The 27058-nt window shown below is 39.8% G+C and overlaps 1 protein-coding gene across 7 annotated transcripts in view; it reads left to right on the top strand.

Annotated features, from left to right (window-relative positions):
• The window catches only part of WNK2 (WNK lysine deficient protein kinase 2), a 115631-nt gene that overhangs the window by 22306 nt on the left and 66267 nt on the right, over nucleotides 1-27058 (top strand). For all 7 annotated transcript variants that reach the window (XM_033140874.1, XM_033140873.1, XM_033140875.1 and 4 more), the window contains exons 3-8: nucleotides 10690-10862; nucleotides 11822-12042; nucleotides 16120-16277; nucleotides 20645-20733; nucleotides 21928-22147; nucleotides 24877-25165. In XM_033140874.1, the coding sequence (XP_032996765.1) occupies nucleotides 10690-10862; nucleotides 11822-12042; nucleotides 16120-16277; nucleotides 20645-20733; nucleotides 21928-22147; nucleotides 24877-25165 (1150 nt within the window). The remainder of the gene's footprint in view (nucleotides 1-10689; nucleotides 10863-11821; nucleotides 12043-16119; nucleotides 16278-20644; nucleotides 20734-21927; nucleotides 22148-24876; nucleotides 25166-27058) is intronic.

Raw genomic sequence — 27058 nt, 5'->3', positions numbered from 1 at the left:
AGAGTCCTAAAACCCACCCTCTTCATTTGGGCAAGACTAGATGTCTGTCACACACTCAATTATTTGGCTAGCACCAGATGATCAGCCAAACCACAATTTTGCCCTTCAGCTTTGGCAGTGGCCAAACACCAATCCGTCTGAGTCCAAATGCCAGCACAATTCTTCCACTCCATACTATTACAATAGAAACTACCAATGTCAATGCAACCTCTGTTAAGTGCTCTTAAATTCCATCACCAAATACTTTTGGCAGGGAACTGCCACCTGGCCCGCTGAAGGGAATGGAGGGTTCGTTAGCATACAGAGAGCCCCAACGCCAATTCAGCAGCAGCCCCTCTTCCAGCGGGGAAAGCCACCACACCTCCAGTGGGGAGGAGAGGGAAGGAATCTGCCTGGCGGGGATAGGGCTTAGGGATGCCACTGAGAGCCCCAGAGCCTCTTCTAGCCATGAGCCACAAACAGGGAGCCTGGTGGGGAGAGGGCTTGGGGATGTTGCAGAGACCCTGCGCTCACCTCACCCGGCTGGTCAGGAGGGAGACACGCCATTTCTGGCACCCCAGTTGCACAGAGGGGTGAAATGCAAGGAGGGTAGGAGGAGACTTGGGGTGCCGAAGTTATTATGCTGGGGGAGAAGCCAGAAGGGGCCACTCCCAGATTCTGCCAGCGACTGAGACAGACATGCTTTTTTGTAGCTCTGCACTGTAAATAGTTTGCACAATAAAACTGCAAAAGACTGTTTGGGCTCCTGCTCCGTTACTCGCGAAGCACCTTCATGCGAACCTTACAACTTTGAAGTTTACAGTAAGATAAAGCAAACATATAATCTGCACTGGGTTAGCTAATAAGTGGAATGTATAGTAAATAAACACCGCGTTGAAAGTTTGATTTGTGGTGTAGCACAGAAAACATATGCTGTGAAAGGAGCATACACAATTTACCTTTTATTCTGAGCACGTTTTAAACTGCTCACATTTCTCATGATGGGGTGGAGCTGCCAAATTCCCGATGTGGGACTATATAAATTACTGGTATCATGCAGTAAGTTTCATGAGACTTTACATACATCTGTGTATGTCACAACTTGCAATACTCTGATGTCCAGTAGGCTTTTATTCAATGAATATCTCTTAAAAACTCATCACCACTTAGCTATATGAGCCTCCTAAGTACTTAGCTTCTACTGTATTGCCAAAGCTGATTTTGCTAATGTTAAATATTGATGTCCACATTATTATTATTATTGTCTAAATTTTAAAATATATAATAATGCCTAATAAATTATTTTCCCCTCCTGATACAGTGCAGGCAACCAAACCATCATCTTAATATAGTTAATAGGACTTTAAAAACTCTACAGGGAACATAAGGTTATTGTGAAGCTTTTAATTTTGGATCCTGACCAAATGGAGATAATGGTTAATCCTTTTATCTTTTTTTTTTTGCTTCTGTGGCCAATGCATAAAAGTAATGATCAACGCCAAATATTAGTATCCTGTAAAATCTAATATAAAATCTTCTAAATTAAAACACTGACTCCATAAGTCAAGGTTAAGGACTTGTATTAAAAGAAAATACAGCTTTTGTAGGAGGATAGCAAGATATGAAATCACAGTGTGCAAGCAACAATCACAATACTGAACCTGTCAAATAAAGGATTAAAACCTGTCACTTCTTAATGCAGTGTTTTCCTAATCCCTACTGGTAACCTTGCAGAGCAACAGCAAAATATTGTCTTTAGCAGCCAAGTGACTGAAAAACAAAACCTGTTTCCATATGTTGCCTTCCAATTGTCTTTCATTTCTGCCAAATGCTTTGGCTGAGTCAAGGTTTCACCTTCATGCAGGGACAAATTCTTGTAGACTGTTCAAACCTTAAGGCATCTGAAACTCCTAAGTAGATTGCCTTGATGACTTTAGTCCTGAACCATAATTCAAGGTGCACCTTAAGCTAAGGTTACTAGACATCCCCATTTCTCGGGGATAGTCCCCGGATTTACAAATCAGTCCCCTGACAAAATCCTATCATTCCTACTGAAGTTGAAAAGTGTCCCTGCATTCATTGAAAAAAATCTAGTAACCTTACACTAAACCACTTTCAAAATGAGATCTCCATCTCTTGCAAGGCTTTTCATAGCTGAGCCCTTGTTTATATCATGTAATAATAAATAAAGAACTCTGCTTCACATAAGCTGTTGGCCCTCCACCAACAGGCAAACACAAACACCTAGAACCGGTTACATATTTTTTCAACATGGCTTCTAGGCAGTTCTGAGCTTCAGAACCTTTTCTTCTTTTTTAGAAATCAAACATAGGAGTTTCTGTGTTTCTGTGACTTAAATCTACTACCGTACATCTATTATTTAAAAGGTATAATCTGCGAAAAAGGGAAATAGTTTGAAAAAATCTAGCCATACACTAACATTTAGCCTTGATTCACGGGCACTTCTCTGGATTTCCATAGTTGTCCAGAATATACAAGACTTCCCAGTAAGCATCCATAAGTGCCAGCTACCCTACCATTAACTAAGATTTGATAGTTGAGCTATTATTTAATTCTGAATGTTTCATGACCTTCATACTTATGTCTCAGACCTTATGTCCTCTGGCAAACATTTGCCCAACTCTCTTGTTTTTTGGTCTTACTAACACTTTTTCACCTTGTATTTTATATGATTTCTGTGCCTGACTACCCATTTCCTCATGGATTTGATCCTGAACTGTTGTGTTTAACCACAACGTGTGCCTGTATAACTTGCATCCTGGGTCTGGTTTTGCATAGCTCCGATTCTTCTTCGGATTTCTTCCTTGCTAGTCTATGGTTCTTCTTAGAATAGTAACATCTGATCCTGCTTGCTTTTCTTTCTGAAATGTGATAAGATGTGATATCTGTAGGAACGGAAGCCCTCTCTTGCAGAGAGCAGTGATTAAGTGGGTATATGAGATGTGAGACAATCTTAGGTATCTTGGTCCCAAGCCATTTGTACACGAGTATCAGCACCTTGAACTTTGCCTGGTAGCCAGTTGGCAGCCAGTCAAGCCTTGCAGTATAATAGCAGTATTCTGCCTTGGTGAGCGTTGCTTTTTGTAGTAGCTGCAACTTCTGGGCTAACCTTAGGGGTGGGCCCACAAGGAGCACATTTCAGCATTGCAGTCTGGAAGTCAACAGTGCATGGATGATAGTGGCCAGACTATCCCAGCTGCATCTGTCCTAATCCAGGGAGGTTATCCGAACCTCTAATTACAGAGATTGGTCCATGGGAACCCTCAGAATAAGCTGCAGTTTCTTTTAGGGTCAGTTATGGATCAAATAGTTGAGCTACCTGGGTGTGCCATATTCCTCTTCTTTATTTTAATAAAGCAGGAATGCTGGTTAAACAGCATATTGATTATTTGTTTCAATCAAAGATTAGCATAACAGATCGTGCTATTTTCTGGATTTTGGATTTAGAGACTTCATGTGTACTTCACTACAAAACTTAGGGTAGACTTGGGCTTCTTTGTATGCTGGTGCCCTGCCCTGCCCTGCCCCTGTCTGGAGGACCTAGTGGCGAAAAAAGCTAAATCCCTAGAGCTAAGAGGTGTGGGAGGGAGGGCATCAACATGTTTGCTGCTGTACGTCTAGCAGCTTGGGGTTCGCACAGCCTTGGTTTCTGTGCCCGTTGACATGCAGGATGCCATTCATGGTATAAACCAAGAATCAACCGTAACATATATCAAAGGAATTGTAGAATGGGTCCTTCGCTTGCCCTGTTAATGAGTATGGTTAACAGTGCCTGCACTTTACACCCTATCTTCCTCTGGCTCAGCTCCATCAAAACCAGCGGCGTTGCCATCTCTTCTCGGTGTGTACGCTTTTCTGAGCTGATCTAAATGCTCAGGAAAGAATATATGGCAGCTTCCCCTGGGGACTGTACCAGTTCGGAACGGAACTGTAGGAACTGCTCCCAGCTAAAGCAGCAACAACAGCAACAAAAACCCATTGCCTGTGGGAAGTTGATATATCGTTTTGTGAGGTTGATAGCTTTGTTGATGATGCATGTAACGATACACGTGCACATTCACACATGAAACCACAGTCTAAAATGACCACATGGTTTCAGAAATGTGTAATGTATTCAAAATATGAAAAACAGTGAATCAAGTATCGGTGGGGGGTGGGGTGGGGGTGGGTGGGGGAAGAGCACGTTGCACACTTTGTGTACAGATTTCAGCCTTATATGTCCTTCCTGATTTTTCTTCTAAATGCTTTTGATTTCAAAAACATATGCTTGGTAAGATGCCAGTTCAAAATGAAACACTGCAGTATGCTTGCCTGTCAAGATAGGACAAACTTAGACCACCGAACCTTGACGGCGTTTCTTTAACCAAAAATGGGCTTCTGTGCCTCTTGTGTAATCGGAGAATGAGTGTGGTTGTCTTTAGCAAATGCATAAATCATTCCCACACTATATTTCTCTGGAGGATAATTTGCTGTCAGCGTCAGCTTTAATTGTCTCTTTATCCATGAAGGCAGATGGGAGAGTTAAGCCAAATAAGGGTGTGCTGCTATTTGGCTTACTAACTACCAACAATCACACAAGATAGGTGGGGAACATTATGTGGCACTAAAACGTTGAAGTTTAGGTTTCATGTCTCTGTTTCAAGTGCTGGTAGGTACAGTGCTCATTCTGGCTTTTAGAGAATCACCAGTCACTTGTGCAGGATTCATTTCCACATCTTGTAAAACGCGTGCAAAACTGGTGGAAAGTACATTATATAAACCTCCATAGCATGTTTAATAAACAGTATGCCTGCTTCAGCTGCTTGTTTTGGGATGTGTCCTGGAACATGCTTTCAAACAGCTGATGCACTATGCACCTCATCTTGGATTATAATTAGGGGTCCAGTACTTGGTTTTGCCAGCGTGAGCCACTAACTCAGGGCTCAAGTAGCAGTGCAGTCCTTTACATGCCTTCTTTAAAATAAGCCGCATTGATTTCAATGGGCCTATTCCCCAGAAAATTGTGTATAAGACTGCACCCTGTGATGTGAGAAATCCACGATCAGGATTTCATGTGGGACTTTGCCAAACAGAAATGCTAAATTGGGAAAGCACGACTAGTCTAATGCTTTCAGCTCCTTAAGTTTGCCCAGAGCCCGTTAGCAATGTTGGGAGGAAAAAGCACACAGGTACGATAGCAGCTTCTAGGAAGGAACCATTTCAATCAGGGTAATAGCACAGGAGGAAAAGTTTAATAAACTCTTCCCCAGCACTGCTTCCCAGGTCAAAAGAACAGCCTGATGTAGAATTATGAATGAATACAATTGATGATCAAAGAAACTACCTTAGTAGAAGTATATTTGTTCTGAATAAGGTATCCCCCCGCTCTGAAGCAATTTCCAAATGTAATTCCTAGTGTATGTAACACTATAAATTTGTTTGGTAGTTTGGATTATATAATATTGATGAAATGACCTCTGGTCAAGGCCAGCTCTAACACAAGGAAGCTAAGGTAGTTTGTTTATTTATTGTTGTCAGTTTATCTGATATGAAGAACCTCCTTTTATTCATACACTTTGACAAGAGAACAAGAAGCGCTGTTTCCTGGTATACCATCAATCAGTGAATTTCTTCTAGGCAGTACACAAACTACAGTCAACACTTGGAACAGGTAGTGGGACTATATTATGCATGACTGTGTATGGCACAAGGTGAAGGGCAGGTTCTGTGGCATCTGAAATAGACATATACCTGCTTGAGTTAAATAAGTAAAACATCCCTCCCAGTTGTCCTACCCTCACTCTTGAAGGGTATATATCCATTTGTTTATCCTAGGTGGGGAACCTCCTTGCGTTAGTACACTTTGACATGAAAACAAGAAACCAAGGAATTTCTTCTAGGCGGTATACAAACCACAGTTATTGTTGGAACAGGCAGTGGGAATATAATATGTGTGGCAGGGAATAGAGCAAGCTGAAGAGCATGTTCTGTGGGATCTGAAAATACACATATTCCCACTTGAGTAAAAAGTTTCTCCCAGTTGACCTGCCTTTCCTCTTCCATTGAGGGCATATCCATTTGTTTTTACTGTGAGTGCAGTATTAATGCACCACCTTAGACTCAAGTTTCTGAGGGGGGAAAGCAAAAAAGGACCCCCTTCCCCCCCACTTCTTACCAGAATGGTGGGAGCACATTGGGTGGTGATGGCTCCAGAGCGTATCTTCCTCCCTGAAATCTGGCAGCACCCACGGCTGCAGCTGCCTGAAGGATTTATAAATGGATTTATCTTTATCTTTGTCCATCTGTTCTATCTTAATCAGCTGGTTAGAGTAATTAATGGGCAAATTATTTATCTAATAATATTCTAGATGAAATACTGTGTATTCAAATGGATGACAGAACTGCAAGAAACTTCAGTTAAATTGACTTGAGCAGGCTATTTTTAACCACAACTTATTTCTGTCACAAATGGATTGGAAATGTGAATCTGTTTAGCCTGAACTAAAGGGGAATAAATCAATATATTGGGTGGGTGTGTAGCCGTGTCTATGTTCAGGTCACCTTCAGTAAGGACCCAGTTCTGTATAGTCTATTTTGTTACAGTTGCATACATACCCCACCCTCTTAAACTACAGCTGCCTCTCAATCCCACATTTTCCATTTCTCTCTGCACCTCAATGTCCCCAGGCCATTCCCTTGTTCCCAAACCATATTTTTGCTTAGCATCCTATTGAGCATTTCCCTGGAAATATTCCCAATGTTTTACCACACACAGCTTTTGTGCAGAGTTGTCAGTTTCCTGCTCCTTCCCTCAGTAGGTGAGTCACTGAATATCCTTAAGGAGGTTTGCTGTAGCTTGGGGTCTGTCCCCATCCACCCACCCCCAGCACAAAATTTACTGGGCTATGCATTTAAAATTAAAACCTCTTAATATCATCTCATAAGTATTTGCTTTATGTGGCGTGCATGGTTTGTGAAAACATAAAGGTTATCATTTGTGGTGATGTTGGCTTATACTTTGTGGTTGTTTTGGCTTGCTCCGGGTGAAGCACTCAGCTGAAAACCACAACTAGGTGGAGTTCCTTTGTGTCACATAGAAGCTGAACTTTTAAGCCTCTTACAGAGAGCTTTGGCTTGCTTTCAGTGTCATGTTCACCCTTGTGGTGTTTATACAATCTGAATATGAACTTCGGCAAGGGCATTAGGCCAGAAGTGATCTATAAATACTCTTTGTATGACTGGGACATCATAGTCTGAAACAGCATTTTATTTACTCCTTCCCCTGCGCTTCTCAAATGGGCTTTTGTGGTTCTCAGAATGTTCCTATCCTTTATGAGCTGACATTGTGTTTATCATTTGTAAATTCACAGGCAAAGACCCTAGCTGTATTATACAATCACACACACAAGATCAAGGTGCATTCTGCTCTACTGGCCTTGAAGTATTATTAATTATTTTATGATTATAACTTTGGAATAGTATTATAACTCACTGGGCATTTCAGTATATCCTGCCATGATTTTTTGCCTGTCACGCACTGACTTTTAAGATAAATCAGTGGTAAAAGGTATGGTTTCAAGTATATAGAATGCCTTTCTTATTGTTCATCATCAGAGTGTTGCTTACCTCCACCGTATCTTTCCTTTTCACGCGTGGAATTGCTGCAGCTTCTTTTTTAAAGCGGGGAAGTGACTTACGGTAATCAACTTGGCTTAAATTGGGAAGAGAGAAGGGCAGAAGGGTTCTGCCATCCTTTCTGGCTTGCATGGGATTTCATTCCATTGTCAGAATCTTTTGTTATGTAGAAAAGAAGCTATGAGGGTGCCTTGTTACTGATGGTGGATCACTGTGGTTGATGACATCCTGTCAGGAGTAATGATGCTGCCAGCGCCAACTGCATCAATCTAGCTTTGACTCATTACAACAGATATGCCCCCCAAGATGCAAACAGCTGCCCTGATTGAATAGATTGCTACTGTTGCTCCAGGCAACCCTGGATCAAATCACTCTTCTAACTCTGCTTGATGAAAGCTACAGAAAACCAAGCAGTGCACAGCAACAGCAGTGCCACATTTTGGACCATCACTTAGGGAGAATGGAAGCACTGTGATACTGTGTTGCCTTTGAGAAATGCACAGGCATACACTCCTAAAATTATAGCATGTACTAAATTTCAACTGAGTGTTTCAAAGAAACCTTTGGATTATGTTATGTACTGAGTTGAATAGGATCCAAAATGCAGCAGTCTGATTGGTCCTAGAACAATAGGATTCAGAATGCAGCAGTCTGATTGGTCCGCAGGAGCCACCCAATCCAGCTCCAGGTGGAAGTGAATCTGCAACCCGATTGGCATACAGGAGTATCCCAGAATTAGCCAATCACATGGGGCCCATTGTGTAAATAGTGTATATAAAGCAGACGTTTTGGGGGAACTGGATTCCTCACTACTATGAGCTGAATAAAGAGCATGAAATTCACACTTGACTCTGAGTATATTTCAGATTACATATTGATAGAACACTTTGATCAATGTGAAGAATCTTTAGGTCAAGGATAGAGGAATGTGGAGCTCCAGGTGTTATTGGACTACAGCTCACATTATCCCTGAACAGGCTGGCTAGGGCTGATAGGAGTTGGAGTCCAGTAACACCTGGAGGGTCACAGATTTTCTACCCCTGTGTTAGTTTATAAATACTTTGCACTTACAGGTGATAGAAGGTGCTCTGAAATCGGCATCCCAGTCTGAAATACAAGGCAATAAAAATTCACCATGTAGATATTTTTGTATCTTGGCATTCTAAAGAAAGTAAAATATATTGTTGCTAAGATAATAAGGGCTAGCTTTTTAGTGTTTCTTATTCATCTGTCAAATTACTTTAAATATATTTTGAACAACCATATCTCTTAACAGGATTTTTTTTTTAAATTGAAGGTGGCATATTGAGGTATTGCTGCACTGAATAAATTATGTGGGTAGGTGGTAATTGTGCTTGTAATATAGCGAGCTATACTTTGTTGAGTCAAATGGCCCACCCATGTAGGTACTGCCAAATACTTTTCAAACAAAAGTCCATCTTTATTCTGCCCAGTACTTATTAATTGGATAAAGGGCTATTTTAAGGTATCTTTCTAGTTTTTTTTTGTTTTGTTTTTTAGATAAAGCTCCTCTTTAATCCAGGATTTTGGTATAAGATCATTTCTGTAATGAGAATTGAGATTCTGGGTCAAACAGCCTTCACACTTGATTCAAACTTGACTGAAACCTATTTAACAGAGCCTGTATATAATGGATAGGATGTGGGTGGTGCTGTGGTCTAAACCACTGAGCCTAGGGCTTGCCGATTGGACGGTTGGCGGTTCGAATCCTCGCGATAGGGTGAGCTCCTGTTGCTTGGTCCCAGCTCCCGCCAACCTAGCAGTTCGAAAGCACATCAAAATGCAAGTAGATAAATAGGTACCGCTCCAGCAAGAAGGTAAACAGCACTTCCGTGTGCTGCTCTGGTTTGCCAGAAGTAGCTTAGTCATGCTGGCCACATGACCCGGAAGCTGTACGCTGGCTCCCTCGGCCAGTTAAGAGAGATGAGCGCCGCAACCTCAGAGTCGTCCGTGTCTGGACCTAATGGTCAGGTGCCCCTTTACCCTTTACCTTTATATATAATGGATAAAAGAAGCATTAGTAAACACTAGAAGACTGTAGCCAAATAATTGATAGGTTGGCACAAATTACCTTAAATTCTGCCTTCACCAATTCACTACTACTTTTTGGGCTGCTGTTTCCCCCTTAGGGTTGATCAGGGGTCAGCAAACCTTTTCAGCAGGGGGCCTGTGCACTGTCCCTCAGACCTTGTGGGGGGGGGCGGACTATATTTTTTTTTGGGGGGGAGAACGAATTCTTATGCCCCACAAATAACCCAGAGATGCATTTTAAATAAAAGCACACATTCTACTCATGTAAGAACATGCTGATTTCCGGACGGTCCGTGGGGCGGATTTAGAAGGCAATTGAGCCGGATTCGACCCCTGGGCCTTAGTTTGCCTACCCATGGGGTTGATGGTCATATGCTGCAATATCAGGGGAAATCACAGCTGTGAATGACTGCACAAGGTCATAGAGAAAAATGGCCTGTAATGAGAGTTCTTTGAAGCTAGAATCATAAAGCGAGTATCACTTCTGCTAATCATACATTATTATGTTGGTTAGAAACTGTAATATGTTAAGATAATCAGATGCTTGCTTCATTATACATCTTTGCCTTTGAATTTAATTAAATGAAGGCATGCTATTCTAGTTACGGCAAAATTAGGATAAAAATCCTTTTGATAAACCTTTTGATTCATATTATTTAAGTCTCTGCTCTTATGTTAAACCAGAAAGATTTGTAGTCATAGTTGACCTTTATAGATATATTTGCAGTAACTCCTATTTAACTGATAGTGAAGATAATGGCTTAGGTTCAAAGATCTTACTGTGTAGGCACCTCATCTTCACATGTGCTGCTGTTGATTTTTCTTCCCACCTGTGTCTTTTTGAAAGCAATCTAAAATCCAACTCCAGAGGGTCAAACAGGTGCTCCAGAGCAGCTTTTCTAGAGGCATGGGTAAAATCCTGTGAGCAAAAATGTGTGTTTTTTTGCTAGCCCAACGGGATCCTTAGATCCAAGCTAGTCTTCTTAAGCCGGCTACTAATAAGCAATTTCTTCTGAAACACAGGACCGAAAGCTGACGAAAGTGGAACGGCAGAGATTTAAAGAGGAAGCAGAAATGTTGAAAGGCCTTCAGCATCCGAACATTGTTAGGTTTTATGACTTTTGGGAATCGTGTTTAAAAGGAAAGAGGTGTATTGTGCTGGTTACAGAACTGATGACATCTGGAACCCTGAAAACGTAAGCATTGGACAAATCGAGCAGTACATAGTTTACCAAATGAGGTATTTGGGCAAATCACTCGTTTCATTTGAAAATATTCCATTATCATGAATCGAAGGCATCTTTCCTTCTAGTAGCTTATCTGTCTTTGATCTTAACTGAGCTGAAGGCAGAGTTTCACTGCCTTTCTGTCCTAGTCTGTTTTGTTATGTAACCACTAGCTGTTCTGCCCTGTTATTTCCTCTTCCCCTCTGTTTTATACATGAAAGATGAATGTGGAGACTCAGAGCGTCAACACAATTTATTATTAAGCCACAATAAACCAATCCTCTGCTGATGAGAGAGGTGGAAAAGAAGCACTTGGCTCATTGAAACCAAACTGTTAATTTTGTTTTGTTAATCTGAATCATGCTAATTAATGGTTTATGGTGCTGATGATCATGTTCAGCTCGATGATGGCATCAGAAGAATAAATGTTCCGCTGCTCATGAGAATACGCTGTATATTCTTCCCCTACCCCCGGTATATGAACATATGAACACATCACTCAATATTTCAAGGCCACAGCACTACTTTTACTTAGATTTGAGTTGATAGATGTCAGTAAATTTATAGCAGAGACTTCGGCCACATATTAGCACCAAATATGTAGTTTTGCAAGCACTTTCCAGCAAAGTGACCCCCCCTCCCCTGAGCAGAGCAGAATGCAGGTATTCATACAGCAGTTTCAAATTATACATGATCCCTCATATCATTTGAATGTATGGTCTTTAATGTTTTAGGCTCTGAGTGGACTTAGTTAATATTGATCATCCATGGTAAGACCTCCATCTAGTATCTAAAAGTAGACACAGATATTAACTTTTACCAAATGCAGTTATCTAAAATACATATTAATGCAATGTCACTGTTGTGCGGTCTTAAATTCTCATTGTAGCATTGATTTTTTCTCTCTGTCTGATATGTTTTTATTCCAGTTATTTGAAGAGATTTAAAGTGATGAAACCAAAAGTCCTTCGTAGCTGGTGCCGGCAAATCCTGAAGGGTCTCCATTTTCTGCACACTAGAACTCCACCAATCATTCACAGAGACTTAAAATGTGACAATATTTTTATAACTGGACCAACTGGATCTGTGAAGATAGGAGATTTAGGTCTGGCAACTCTCAAAAGAGCTTCATTTGCCAAAAGTGTAATAGGTAAGACATTTTTCCTTAGCAATTGTCTCCTCCAGTCTTATAAGCAAGGTATTTCCATCTACAAATCTGTAAATTATTATAACATGGATAAGTGATAACAGACCCTCAAAAAAAAAAAAATCCCTTTGTATAATTTTTGTGGAAACTACGTTGAAGTGCCTTACAGCCGCTATAAAATTTTCTTCCTATGGCAGTTTCTGGAGCGGTAGGTTTTCCTAACTCATAATTTTTCATCCTGTTGGATTTCCTTAAAAAAACCAAACAAATAATTTCCTTTGTTATAAAAGAAGCTCGGACTTTGTGTAGGCTTCACTTAGCCATCATCTTGTTAAAATTATGGTGTTTTTTAAATTACCATAATTGCTTTATGCTGCAAACCTAGACATGCCTGCTCAGTCGTCAGCTGCACAGAGTGAGACTTACTAACAGCCAAGTGAGTAAAGGATTTTAGTCTTAATGTAATTGTAATCAAATCAAAGTGCATCTTCTGTGCAATTTAGCTGCAATGATGGGACGATTGTGGCTTTTCTCAGCCTAGCATTTGTAGTAAGATTTTGGTTCTTTGAGCTCTTCAAAGAGCTAACTAATGTCCCCCTAATAGTTTGATTCAGTATATGGTATCATCATATTACTTTGTCTTTTTTTACTGGAGCCAGCATACCAGTAATAATTACATGGGGGGGGGGCTGATTCAACTGACTCAGGAACTCAGTGCCAAGGGAGGCCTGGCTAGCTTCATCTCCGATGACTGTATATTGGCAGGATTAAAAATAATTTTTAAAATAAAAATATAAATTGGGACTTCAGCGCTCAAGATAATCTGTAATTTATTGTAATCTACCGTATTTTAGCTGGCTGTTTTATTTTAACTGTTATATTGATGTTTTATCTGCTTTGTTTGCTTGTTTATTTATTTCATTTATGAATCTCTTTCCATGAGGTATCCCAAAGCAACTTATTATATAATGACATAGATAAAACAGTTGGTACATTAAAAAAGGATAGAAGAATTGCATATATACAAATTTCAAATAGATAATATTTGAAGATTACACACACACACACACACACACACACACACACACATATGCAATCTTCAATTATTATCGATTTGAAATTTGTGTGTGTGTGTGTGTGTGTGTACAAATTTCAAATAGTTTTTTATTATCAGAAAAACAAACATGGTTTAAGGCACTAGCACATACATAAACAATTCCATGACAGATACCAATTGGGACAAAGATTTTAGGAGGTTTGTTGAAAGAGGAATGCCTTTCACAGGTGCTGAATTGACAATTGAGAACACATCTGTCCGATATGCATTGGGAAGGAATTGCAAAGGACAAATAACACCACACTGAAGGCCTGATTCTGACATCATGTGTAACGAACCTCCTGATAAGATGGCATCTGCAGGAGGCTCTCTTCTGCGGAAAGCATGGATATGTTGGCTATGCAGCAGGGTGAGGGAATCTTTTAGATTTCCTGGTCCCAAACTGTATAAGGTTGTGCATACCAAACCCAGCACCTTGATCTTAGCCCTAGCATACTGGCAGCTAGGTTTTTATGGTTTTTTTTACTTTGCATTTCATTTTGTGATGTTTCTGGAACTGGTCAAGTTGAGTCCATTAGGTTCAAAAATGCCCAGATTTGTGATGAGCCTGTTTTTTTTAAACAATGTAGCTTGTGCCCATTGGGCCTGGTGCAGTGAAGGGCATGGCCAATAATGGTAGGCAGAGCCAAGCTTAGCAATAGGTAAAACTAATGGTATTTGCTGCTGTTCCCAAAACCCATTTAATAGAAGGCAAAGTGGTGAGATCTGGAAACGAGCAACTTGCCCAAGAAACTGTGTACAGTCCACAACAACATATATAACAAAGTCATAAACTTCACTGATCAGCATCTGGGATTGAGCTGATCCTGAAAGAGGAAGACACATACATGCAGTTGTCAGTCAGGGCTGTTATGCATCAGGGCAGGCAGCAGGGTAACAGGTATAGTGTCCCTTAGGCTCCAGCTTCATGCTAAGAATACCTTCACCAGGTGCATAGCTGCCAGCCACAGGGCATGCAACATTGTAGATGCCAGTCCACAGCTGGTATGATATCAACCCCATCAAAAAACAGTGGTGAGCATCCTGGTTCCTGCTGCTGCTTGAGGAGGGCCCCTGTTGTGGCCCATAACTTTTCCTATTAGGTATGAGTTCTTACAGCTTTGATCTTAGTATGAGGATGCATGGATCTGACAGCTTCACAGGGTTTCTAAGAGCATGGAGATCTGTGGGATTGTTCTGCTCCACGACTACTCCTCTGAGGAGTCAAAGGAAACCCCAGGTTCCAGGTCTGTGCAGGGCTGAAATCTGATAGGACATTGCAGTGGAGTTCTGTTTGTGTGTGGTAGCAGATTGTTCTCCTGAGGGCACTATTTATCCTTGGAATGACACATCTCCCCAGAATATGCAAGCAGGGTCCGTAGGGATTCACATAGAGTTTCTCTCTCTCTCTCTCTCTCTCTCTCTCTCTCTCTCTCTCTCTCTCTGGACAGCCTCTCTTCAAAGCCACCCCTTCTCTATCTCTGTGGGCTGGGTCGGGTCTATGTCAGAGCACAGAAGGAAATCTGCAGTTTTACAGTACTTCCTGGCTCTGTGATTATAGGTGCCAGTGCCAGTCATGAGCATCTTGGCAACAAGAACAATGAGGCAGCTGATAATGCTGGATCTTGTCGCAGCTTTCTCCCCTTGTCATAGGGCAAGTAAGGTATTGAGAGCACTCTGCCAGCATCAGGCAAATTGGCAGAGAAATGCTCTGGCCTCTCCGCCGAAACTCTGAACAAGCAGTCCAGTATGTAAGGAGAAGGTGCTGAGGAGCTTTAATCTGTGGAGCCCAGTTTTGGCAGCAAGCAATGAACAGTGTCAGGACCTGGAGAGGTTTCCTAAGGATATTCTGCTATACACACTTATCTGGAAGTTAGTCCAATTGAGCTCAATATTTGAGTAGACAAACACTGTGTTCCACTGTTAATTTATGGAATAATACTACCTGTTTTATTCTCCCTAGCATTCCTTGGATAAAGTCTTCTTTATTTAAACCACTTTCACATTACTGAATTCATAGCATTTCTCTCCTTTTTCCTAGTGAATTACAGAAAAAGAATTGATGCATAAACATATTGGAAAACACATTTTATAGGCATGCACACATGTTCTTCTGTTGTTCTGCACAGCCGCTTTCGTTTACTGCATCATTAACCAAATGTTCTACTCACCCAGATCTTTTTATGTTCTAGTTATACTATACATCATGTTTTACAATATGCCTAATTGCTTTGTGTTACAATGTTCTGGACATTTCCTTATGGGTATCCCACTATTGTTGGTGAGCTGCATGCCTCCAAGGAAGAAGAGATTGTTCTGTTTGTTACCTGTTTGACAAGACTGTTCTAATATAACATATCTTAATTACCAAGCCCCTGTTAACTCTCTGAGTGGATTTTGTTCTATACTGATGTGGTTTCTGTTCTATTATTATTATTATTATTACCTAAATGAAAATTATGCAAGGCTTGTAAATCACCTATTTATAAAAGTCATCTCCAAGTTTTGAAACAGTAATTAAGCTATTTATTCAGGCTTTCACATGGGCTCAGAATTCTGTCAGTAAAATATAGTTTCTGTAGTAATCCTTGGGTTCACATTAGATGGATGTAGGAAGTGCTTCTTCATAGTGTCAGATCATAGTGGCAGAACTATTTTATAAAGTAAAGTGTTAAATAGCGTAGCATGGTTGCTATCACACAGCCAATGTAATGCATTAGTTAGTGTATTCATTGATCAATTGGTTGGATTTACTGGCTGCCCTTTATCAGCAGTGATACCAGACTGGCATACAATAACTACACAACGAATACCAAAGCGATATACACAACACTATCACGATAAAACTGAACATTAAAGTCATTCAAACACCTTGACATCCCAAACAGCAAACTCTCAATAGCTCTGGGTTTGATCAATTCACTTATTTCTAAATGCACAAAGAGACAAGTGTTCTAAGTCAAATGCTTTTTCTTTATGTTCAGGTACTCCAGAATTTATGGCTCCAGAGATGTATGAAGAACACTATGATGAATCCGTGGATGTATATGCTTTTGGAATGTGTATGTTGGAAATGGCTACCTCAGAATACCCATATTCAGAATGCCAGAATGCTGCTCAAATTTACAGGAAAGTAACCTGTGTAAGTGACTTCATACTATGGGCATTTCCTCTCTTAACTTGTGGTGTATTTTTTATTGTTGAGTCACATTTTTGCATAATTAAGAAGACATACGGCTCAAATAAAAGTGATCATAATGTCCTGTTACTGCTGAAATTTTCAGCGTCTTCTTCATGTTTCCATATTTATTGACATGTAGAGCCAGGGAAATAGGCTATCTTTTAGTTTTATCTTGGTGAAGAAGCAATCAAAGTAAAAACAAACAAACATTATTTATTGGTTTGGCACTAGAGAAATGCAAGTATACAGGGGCTGCTGGAAGTTACAATACAATGTAATAAAATGCATTGCAATGCATTTTGTACCTGTTTTATGAAGGTAATTTTATGGTTGATTGTCTGCAGTTCACTGCCATGGTTTTTTTTGGGGGGGGGGGGGAAGTGGCATAAATATGTATATAATTTCCCCTTAGTGGAACAGCACCTTGTTCAGAAAAGGCCCTTGGGAAACAGATCAAGTAGTCCTTAATTCTCCATAACTCTGCTGATCAAATCTATAGCCCTTGGCAACTGCTTTTCCTTCCTTCCTTCCTTCCTTCCTTCCTTCCTTCCTTCCTTCCTTTGATATTTAGTCTGAGCTTCTGTCTGTAACATGGTGCTAATAATAGTTGCCTACCTTACAGAGCTGTTGTGATGATTATTGAGTCAAAGTAATGTGATTTTAGGTCTTAGGAAAACAGAACAATGTACATTCCAGTCATAATTATTAGTGCTTCTCTTTCATGTGACAAAATCTTTGCCTAGTTGGGTACATTTTGTCAACATAATTTAGTTACCATTATGCCAGATTCTTGTTAATGCCCTTTGTAAATAGCCTAGAATGGATCTCTTTCATAAAATGATTAAATCTCCATGATACAAAGTATGCTTTCAAAGCTTGAAATAACTGTCCTAAGTCTGTCCACAGTGGGAAATGCAATGCTCCAAACTCTGAATGTAGAATTGAATGTTCTTTGGATGAAGAAATGTAGATGTTTGAAAAAGATATCCTGCCTAGAAAAAAGACATGTGACATGATATGTATCGCTCTTTGTGTCGATACATGCCTTGCTTGCATATAGGACTATAGCAGGGGTAGGCAACCTAAGGTCCGTGGGCCGGATGCGGCCCATTCGCCTTCTCAATCCGGCCCACGGACAATCTGGGAATCAGCCTGTTTTTACATGAGTAGAATGTGTCCTTTTATTTAAAATGCATCCCTGGGTTATTTGTGGGACCTGCCTAGTGTTTTTACATGAGTAGAATGTGTGCTTTTATTTAAAATGCATCTCTGGGTTATTTGTGGGGCATAGGAATTCGTTCATTTCCCCCTCAAAAAATAAAGTCCGGCCCACCACATGGTATGAGGGATGGTGGACTGGCCCATGGCTGAAAAAGGTTGCTGACCCCTGGACTATAGGCAGAATGCACAAGGCAACAGCTTATTCTTCCCACTAAGCATGTTGTAGATGCACAGTTGCCATTTTCACAAGGCACTACTGTTTAATAGACATGTACCGTATTAGGCCCCTAAAATGCACAAACTTAAAATGTGGATACAACATTTATCTGAACCCAAATGCTATAAACAAAGATAGAGAATGGTTATGAAATTTAATGGGCAAGCTAATATATGTATGCGAATTAGGCTGGTGGCCAGTTAAAAATCTTAGCTTAGCTGCTTAATTTCCTGCCTTTTAACTGATTGAACGATTAAATTTAAATAAATTAGCATGTCGCATAAAGCTCAGGATAGGTGCTTTATAGTGGAGAAATTATTAAATTCACTCATTAAACTTACTCTTGCTCATTGTTAGCAGGAAACTAACGGTTGGCATCAATGTTAGCCATACATTGGTTAGCCATATGTTAGCCATACATAAGTTAGGCATGCCTAACTTAATTTATTAATTTTAATGGGACTACTGCATAGCTGTCAACCTTTCCCTTTTTTGTGGGAAATTCCCTTATTATAGCATTGGGAAACAGCAGGGAGGGTTGACAGCTATGGACTACTGACTAGCAATGGATACAACCTCATTTTTATTCTTCAAAACCTCTTTAAGTAAAACATAGGGATCAAAACAACTTCCAAAAAGCATGACCTTATCTTTTATCATTGCTAATTAAAATTTCTTCCCCTCATCTCCACTAAAGGTCTAGTTGAACATACTACCAGTTAAATGGATTGGTAAAATCATCCCTATTTGAAATTCCAATACCTCAAAAGATCATGAGCTGCTGAAATTCATGAAGCACTGGATGAACACTGGATGAAGCACTTACAACATTTAAAAATAATACAAAATTGGCATTTCTTAGACAGGAATCAGGAGTGGCTTAATGAAGCAGCTTGTATATCCATCTGGTATATATAGGCTTGGGTGGGCATTGTGTTAAGGGTATAGCTTTTGCTTTGTTTTGCTGCTTACTGGGCAACTTTTATTTTCAAGTTCTGACAGAATCCTCTCCCCTCCAGTCGTAAGTGATCTTGTGATTTTTTTTTTTATTAGAGATTTTCTTGGTTTACAAGTGTACAATGTCTCGCGCATTTTTCCATGTAACATTTTTACAGATCAATTTTGGTTGTTGATACATTAGGCAGAAAGGGGGTGATCTTGTGATATTTGATAACTAAACTGATCAACAGACAAATGGTTTAGAATGCTAAGATGGTAGAAACAAGTTGCTGTTTCCTAAAATCAACAACACCCACTCTTCAGGAGTTTTTCTGTAGGCCATAAAACATCTCTGTAGGCCTGCCATGCTGCTATTTTTGAAACAAATTGATTGCTCTCTAGAGTTGTGTTTTATAGCAGGTTGAGCAGAACTGTCCATTAGTCTGCCAGTTTTTTTCTAGAATTTTAACCCCTCTCGCCAATACTCCCCCATTCATGTCACCATATTGAAATTGTGTCTTATATGATACATGAAACATTTAGTCTTCTGTTCTAGGATTAAGGAGGATTCCATATCCCTCATATATTTTTGATCCAGTTCTTTTAAAGATGAATAAGGCTTCAATGGGGTGGGGGATGAATAAAGCATTAGCGGGGTGGGGAGGTGGGGAGAATGTTCAAAAGTATAATGAAGAACTGCTTTCCTTTTAATAGCATAAGGAAAGATTAACATAAGATGGTCGTCGCACAAAGTGGTGACTGTTTCAGTTGAGGAGCCTCTCTCATGTGCAACAGCCACGCTGTTGGTTTCTGGGCCTGAGCCAACCATTTCTATTGATACAGTTTGTTGTGGAGCAGTTCTCACACAGAGGTGGCAACAAACCCATATGAGGATTTGCTAAAATTAGTATCTCGCTATGTGGAGCAGCCCCCTCTGTTTATGTCAAGTGGCCTCTCCATAATGACTATTTCATTAGGATAGGCACTTAATCTATCCCTACTAGCTGTTTTGTGTTCAAAATAAATATGAGTGTTTATTAGGATCAATACACATCTGGAACCCTACAGGGAGGACAAGTAAAGGATGCGGAAAATTTGGGGGGTGGGGATAATAACTGTTAAGACAGTGGTTTAATAGGTTCTATTTTCACACCCACCCATTCCCATTTCCACCTACCCTGTAATCAGAACCATAGAGCCCAAAGCTAATTTTCATTAACAGAAAAGAAAAGGCAACAGTGCCTTTGTTACATGAATAAATAATTGGTTCGTGTTAATCTCCTCAGCTTGATGAGGTAAGAAATGCACTAGAACTTTCTGTTTCCCTACCTCAATGGAATTTAATCTCAAATAATACTGTGTAATGTACAATTGATTCACAACAATCTTAGAAATCACAACATAGTGATGTTTTGGGACTATAGATTCACAATGTTCAAACTGGGTTGTGTGAGTGGAGGTTGTGTATGATCCTACAAATCTGATTCTGATACTTGAAATCTGGTTACGTTGTACATCTGTGTTGAGCCTCATAACTAGAGGACTGGTAACATTCTAAAATGGAAAATAGAACTGTTGTCCTTCTCAGTATCTTCATTAATTTCCTCAATTTGATGTGTTTTCTTAATATTAGCTTGGATCCCAGGCTGCCCTTCTGCTTGTGGAAGATACCTTCTGTGAGCGAAAGGACACTTTGAATGCAAATCCTCTGCTATGGATCCAAGCTGTTCTGTATGCACATATGTTGATTTCAGAAGATGCCATAGAAAAGAATTCTACCATTTAAGTTTCAGATTAGTTTGATCTTTGCTTTACCATGATTACGGAAGATACTATACTATTGTTTTGCATTAGACCAAATAGTTACCCTAAGTAAGTTTGCTAGTAATTCAATACTATTGAACCGAATCTATTCTGAGTAGACCTAAGGCTGACTTGTTTTTCCTTGCAGGGTGTCAAACCAGCAAGTTTTGATAAAGTTACCGACCCTGAAATTAAGGAGATAATTGGAGAATGCATTTGCAAAAATAAAGAAGAGAGGTGCGTTTCAATTTTTTTCACCACTGAGTAGATATTAAACTGACTTTTGTGTTTGTGGCAGAGAGAGGACAACAGGAGAATATAAAGTTCCAGCTGCTGCAACTCTAAGGCTTAGGGTTTTCCTACAAGTTTTCTTAGATAAAACATGTGATCTGGATTCTTTTCTGTTTGGTTCTGGCCCAGTTTTGTTCCCTTGGTAGCTAGACAGGGCGAGTGTTTTCCTGGTGGTTTTGCTAGACCAATCCTACTGGATTGCCTATACAAGATTAATTTGAGGGGCACCAGATTGCAGTAGTTTGGATTCTTCCTGGGGAATAGTTTTGGGGGATATTTGCTTGGCACAGTAGCCATTGGCATACAGTATTTCACAGGGTTTTATCCTACCCCCTATACTGTTCAACATCTACATGAAACCACTGGCGAGATCACCAGGGGATTTGGAGTTTTTTGCCATCACTATGCTGATGATACACAGCTCCACCTTTCTTTCCCATCAGGCTCAAGAGGGAGGTGGAGGTTCTAAACCATTGCTTGTGATCATGGAAGGACTGGATGTGGTCAAAGAAACAAAAGAGTAATCCAGGCAAAGCAATTAGTGCCTATTTGACATGATGCCTCTATAAAATAGAAATGAATAAAATCCACTTAAAGAAATGAATAAAATAATTAAATAATCAGATTGTGTTAAAAGTAGACAAATTTAATGGAGCACAATTCTGTTCTATCAGCCATGGTAGCAAAATGGAGCCTCCACGTTCAGATAAAGTATACCTTTGAATATCTGTTACTGAGGAAAAGGCCAGAGGATTTCACATTACCTTTGAATATCTGTTACTGAGGAAAAGGCCAGAGGATTTCACATTATGCTTGTGAACTTGTTGGATGGTCACTGCTGAAAAGAAGTTGCATTCCTTGTACTGATCTAGCATCACTGTTCTTACATTCTAAAAATGTTGTCCCAAATGTTTAATGTACATCTACAAACTTTGTTAGAGCCTGAAAACATTAGACAGACTTTTGCTCCAGGCTTCTTTCCTAAAATATATCCATTGTTTCCTTTGTTATTGGTTAAGCTCCTTCAGTTTTTGTTTTAATTACTGAAGGCCCCTCTGCTGGTTTTTATGTGTTTGGTTTTTAAATGTATTAAAATCTGTAGTGCCTGAATATGTTTTTTGCAATTTGTCCTTGTTCCAGATATGAAATTAAAGATTTACTAAGCCATGCCTTTTTTGCTGAAGATACTGGGGTAAGAGTGGAACTTGCAGAAGAAGATGATGGTAGGAAATCCTCTATTGCCTTAAGACTCTGGGTAGAAGATCCTAAGAAACTGAAAGGAAAACCCAAAGATAATGGAGCCATTGAGTTTACTTTTGATCTGGAGAAGGAAACTCCTGATGATGTTGCACAAGAAATGGTAAAATAAACTTCTCCTGACAAAAATATATATATAAGTAGTACATTAATCTCAAAGGACACCAGGAGCAAATCTGGTAAAGTAAATTCCATTCCAAAGATTCAGCTCAGAGAGATTTAGAAGGCTTGGGTAAGAAATTAGGAGAATAAAAGTTCCTGAATGGGAGTACTGAATAGAGTCTGCACCATTTCTAACTTTTTCTCCAGTAAGATAAGATGTGTCCAAATTAATTTCTTGGTAAAAACTGCAGAAACAAAGATCAAGGGCTATTCAAGGTTTAATACTGATACCTTTAGGATAAACTTTGTCAAGTTTGCTGCTGAGTTGTTTTATATACTGAATAGATAGATACCTATTGTCGTTGGGTGAATATATATTGCTCCCCCCACTTCCCTCCCCCTCCATCTATGATTCAACAACAGCAACAAAACAGATGTGGCACTTCAATGGCTGATTAAGAAGGGACATAAAACAAAGGAAAGTCTAATGGCAATACAAATGCTCCTTTTTAATATATAGATTAATCACAGTGCCAGGAGAACAGATTTCTTTGTAATATCAGGAAGGCACTGTGGATCTGTTTTCTGCTTTAGGTGTAAGGACTGAGTAGCCAATGCATAAAAATGGCTACCCAAGTAGAAGATGGGGAGTCAGAAATGAAGAAACCATGATTAAATAACCATTAGTCCTGCATTTCTTGGGTTGCAATCCTATATGCACATTGTTCAGTACAATTATGTGTAGCTTCTGATGGTTACAGCAAAAGCAAGTTGGTTCTTTACATTTACATTCTTCCCACATACATATGGAAGAGCATGGTGTACTTTTGTGGACATTCAGATGATATGTAATATGAGGGGCTGATCAGAGAAAGTGTGTTTGAGCCTTTGGCCAAATGCTGCTAGAAAGCCTCTGGGGTCTTCTCAGGACAATACTGTTGGCCCTCAGTTTCCCAACAGAACAGTTCTAGTTACTTCGGCTTCATTCAGATGCATCTGTGAATAATAATTATAGTTTGTTCACAAGAAAGCTTTCCCCCCAAAAAACTTTTCTCACAGGTTCCAGTATAGTAATTTCCAGATTGTTTGCCATAGGGTCCATCATACTGTGATTCACCAACATAGAATAAATTTGCTTGGTATACCAAGAGCTCTTGTGTGAAGCACAAAGTTGCTGTGTTAGCAAATACATTGGTGAAGTTGCCAGTGGAAGTTATGCAAGAATTCAGTTCTTCATGGGAAGTACTCCTGAAGGGACAAGGAAGCTCTGCAGCCTTGCTTAGCCAAAAGTGTTCTGTACTATTCTGTCTCTTCCATCAAGATGCCTTTAATGAAAAGCAGGTTGGCTCCAATAAGCTAGGCAGTATCAGCTGGGCCCAAATCTATTTGTTTGCTTGAGTAATAAATGAGATTTTTGCAGTAAACTCCATTTCTTTTCCATGCAGCAAGCTACTGCTGATATGCCAGTTTTTAAATCATCATGCACATATTTTAAAATGCTTAATTAGACTACACAAATCACTTACACCTGAGTCCTTTTGGTTCAAATATTTTAGATGTTTCATTTTAAAATTCATGGGGTGAATTTGTTTGTTTCATACCACATCTTAGACCCTAACATAAATATGGAAATATAGGTATACATTTCTGATTGGGTGAAAGAAAGGACTTAACCCAAGAGGTAAAATTAAAAGTATCAGTGCCAAGTGGGCTTTTGAAATGGTATCAGCTGAATATGCTTATATTGTAGTTAATGTGACACGAGATGACTTTTTTACATAGTACCTAAAGATTGGTACATGGCTTGGTGAGCCTACGTTTGCAGGAGCTGCTGCACAAATGACATATTCACAATAGGAAAGGCATTTATTTATCCCACATTTTTCTCCAATGAGCTCATGGTTCTCCCTCCCCTCCTCAGTTAATCCCCACAGCAACCCTCTGAGGTAGGTTAGGCTGAGAGGCAGTGACTGGTGAAAGGTCACCCAGTGAGCTTCATGTCCAAGTGAAGATTTGAACCCTGGTCTCCCAGGTCCTAGCCCAACACGCTAACCACTACACCACACTGGCTCTAGTTATGTGTTCTATGTTTTCTCCATTATGATATGCATTCTGTTTCAAATACAGAGATTAATACATGTAGATGAAATTGTAAAGTACCGGTAGATTTCATATGCAAGACAGCATAAAATGAGTGATTGTCTTAAAAATTGTAACATGAATATCTGGCCTAGGTGCCTAGTTCCATTTTGAAAATATCATTGATGCAAAGCTGTCTTACTGAAAAACTTGAAACAGAGGTAGCGTCTGTAAGATTTTGTTCCTGAAAAGCTGTAGTCTTAAGCTGCAATGCAGTTTGGAAAAATTGTAGGTTATTCATGAAGCAGACATCTGAGATTATGCCAAATATGATGGCAGTGTGTACTGGGTTTAATTATTCCTATAAATGCCCCCTTCCTGTCAGCCATCTGTTATGCTTTGACTGAAAAAGTAACACTCGCCAACAACTGATTTTATACGGAGCTCCAGTGATCTTCAAATTAGAATGATTGACAGACATATGTTTAAATAGAATAATAGTTGCTTGATCTGGTGCTGGTTTTGCAGCTACGTCACTATTTTATGAAAAATTATGGCATGCATTATATCACACTTCTTCGAAAATACTCTGCTGGATGAACACCTACATGTAAGTTGATTCACAGCTGAACAATCATGGCTTTATTTCAGGTAGATGCTGGATTTTTTCATGAGAGCGATGTCAAAATTGTTGCAAAGTCAATACGTGACAGAGTAGCATTAATACAGTGGAGAAGAGAGAGGATTTGGCCTCTCCTGCAATCAGAAGAACAACGGGATCCGGAGAGTTTAGAAAAAATGAAGATTCCACAAGCACAACCAGTTCAGGTTATGTACCTTTCTCACACTGGTCATCACATCCTGTCAGAACCAGAAGAGCCTGAAGCTGACCAGAATCTTTCTCAGCAGAATCTTCCCACAAGCGTCACTTCACTTGCATGTAAGTTGCTTGGTTTCAGTACTCCTAGAAAACCCAAGTTATATACAGTGGTACCTCTAGTTAAGAACTTAATTCGTTCAGGAGTTCCGTTCTTAACCTGAAACTGTTCTTAACCTGAAGCACCACTTTAGCTAATGGGGCCTCCCGCTGCCGCTGCGCCACCACAGCATGATTTCTGTTCTTATCCTGAAGCAAAGTTCTTAACCTGAAGCATTATTTCTGGGTTAGTGGAGTTTGTAACCTGAAGTGTATGTAACCCGAGGTACCACTGTATATAACAAGTCACTGGTGGTGAATAATACATGTAAACAGTGCTTTTTTCTGGGGGGACGTAGGGGTAACGCATACTTCTAAACATTTTGTGAATCTCTGTACTTTTGTCCATTTACTGTACAGTGGTACCTCGGGTTACAAACACTTCGGGTTACAGACTCCGCTAACCCGGAAGTAGTACCTCGGGTTAAGAACTTTACCTCAGGATGAGAACAGAAATTGCGCACCAGCGGTACGGCAGCAGTGGGAGGTCCCATTAGCTAAAGTGGTATCTCAGGTTAAGAACAGATTCAGGTTAAGAACGGACCTCTGGAACGAATTAAGTACATAACCACTGTATTTATTTTTCCTGATTGAACAATAAAATGGTGATTTTCTTGAGTCAAAATGAAAGTACCACTAAACTTCTTTTTTAAAGAAAAAAGCACTGCATGTAAACTAATTAAAGTCTAATACAGAATCATATAGGCACAGTTACCATGCCAGCAAATTTGTAGAGTGTGCAACAGGTAAATTATGCTGGAAAGATGGCAGGGGAAGAAAAACGACTGGGATGCATGGTTCCAAAAGCTCCACGTATTTGTGATTAAAATAAATAAGCCATCCATAAAGAAACGTTTTCTCAAGGGTCAGCAGTTAGCCATCATGACCTGTATTTCTTGTTCAAATCTTCCTATGTTCATAGAGCTGTAGCCAAAACAGCACTACCCATGTACAAGAGGGAGGCGCTGGCAGGCTTAAAGTATCTCTGAGGCTTGCAGATGCTCAGAATATCTTCAGGAAAAAAATATCCTAAAGTAGGGTGGGGGGGGGAAACAACCAGCCCCATAATCTCACAATGGCATGGAATATTTGACTTGAAAGACGAAAAAAAATGACAACCAGTTGAGAAGAGAAATGGAAGGAAGTAGTGTTCCGCCAGGGGCCAGAGGTTCCCTTTGAATCTGGAACACAGTGAACATGTAAATGGGGTGAGGGCTAAAGATTTCATTAAACAGTTCAAAGAAAGCTGACATCCTTCTTGTTCCTGGGGATGTTAGTCAGACATGACCCCTGGAGCTTGGTAGCACTCTCTGCATATCCTTGCTTAGAGCTTCAACTAACTCTTGTTCTTGGGACTTACTTACTGTTGAGATTATATATTCCACACCTATTATTTTCATCCCAGGTGGTGTTGCCTGCTAGAGTGAAGGACTAATATATGGCAAGCAGCCACTATAGATAGTTCTATTATTATTATTATTATTATTATTATTATTATTATTATTATTATTCCCCAACCTTTTCCCTGGTAGGGTCTCAACGTGGCTTACAGATAAAATAAGAACAGCTAAAACACAGGGGAGAAACCATTAAAAAGCAATTAAACATTAATAGAATGGGGAGGAGCAGGAGTCATGTGGGACCCCTACAAAAGCTTATCTAGAGAATTACAATTCTGAAACTGTTCTGTCCAAGCACAATGGATTGGGTCAGGATTGGATCTGCTTACCAGCACAATAGAATTATTCTTCAGTGCTGAAGCTTGTAGGCCACTATATTCAAAGATGAGACAAAATATTTTTGACTACAGAAATAACTGAAATAATATCATAATGGGCAACTATAATTTTCTGTTTC

Source organism: Lacerta agilis, chromosome 2 (assembly GCF_009819535.1).
Source record: "Lacerta agilis isolate rLacAgi1 chromosome 2, rLacAgi1.pri, whole genome shotgun sequence".
Lineage (NCBI taxonomy): Eukaryota > Metazoa > Chordata > Lepidosauria > Squamata > Lacertidae > Lacerta > Lacerta agilis.
The sequence above is the reverse complement of the archived record's forward strand: the minus strand, read 5'-3'. Positions and strand labels throughout refer to the sequence as shown.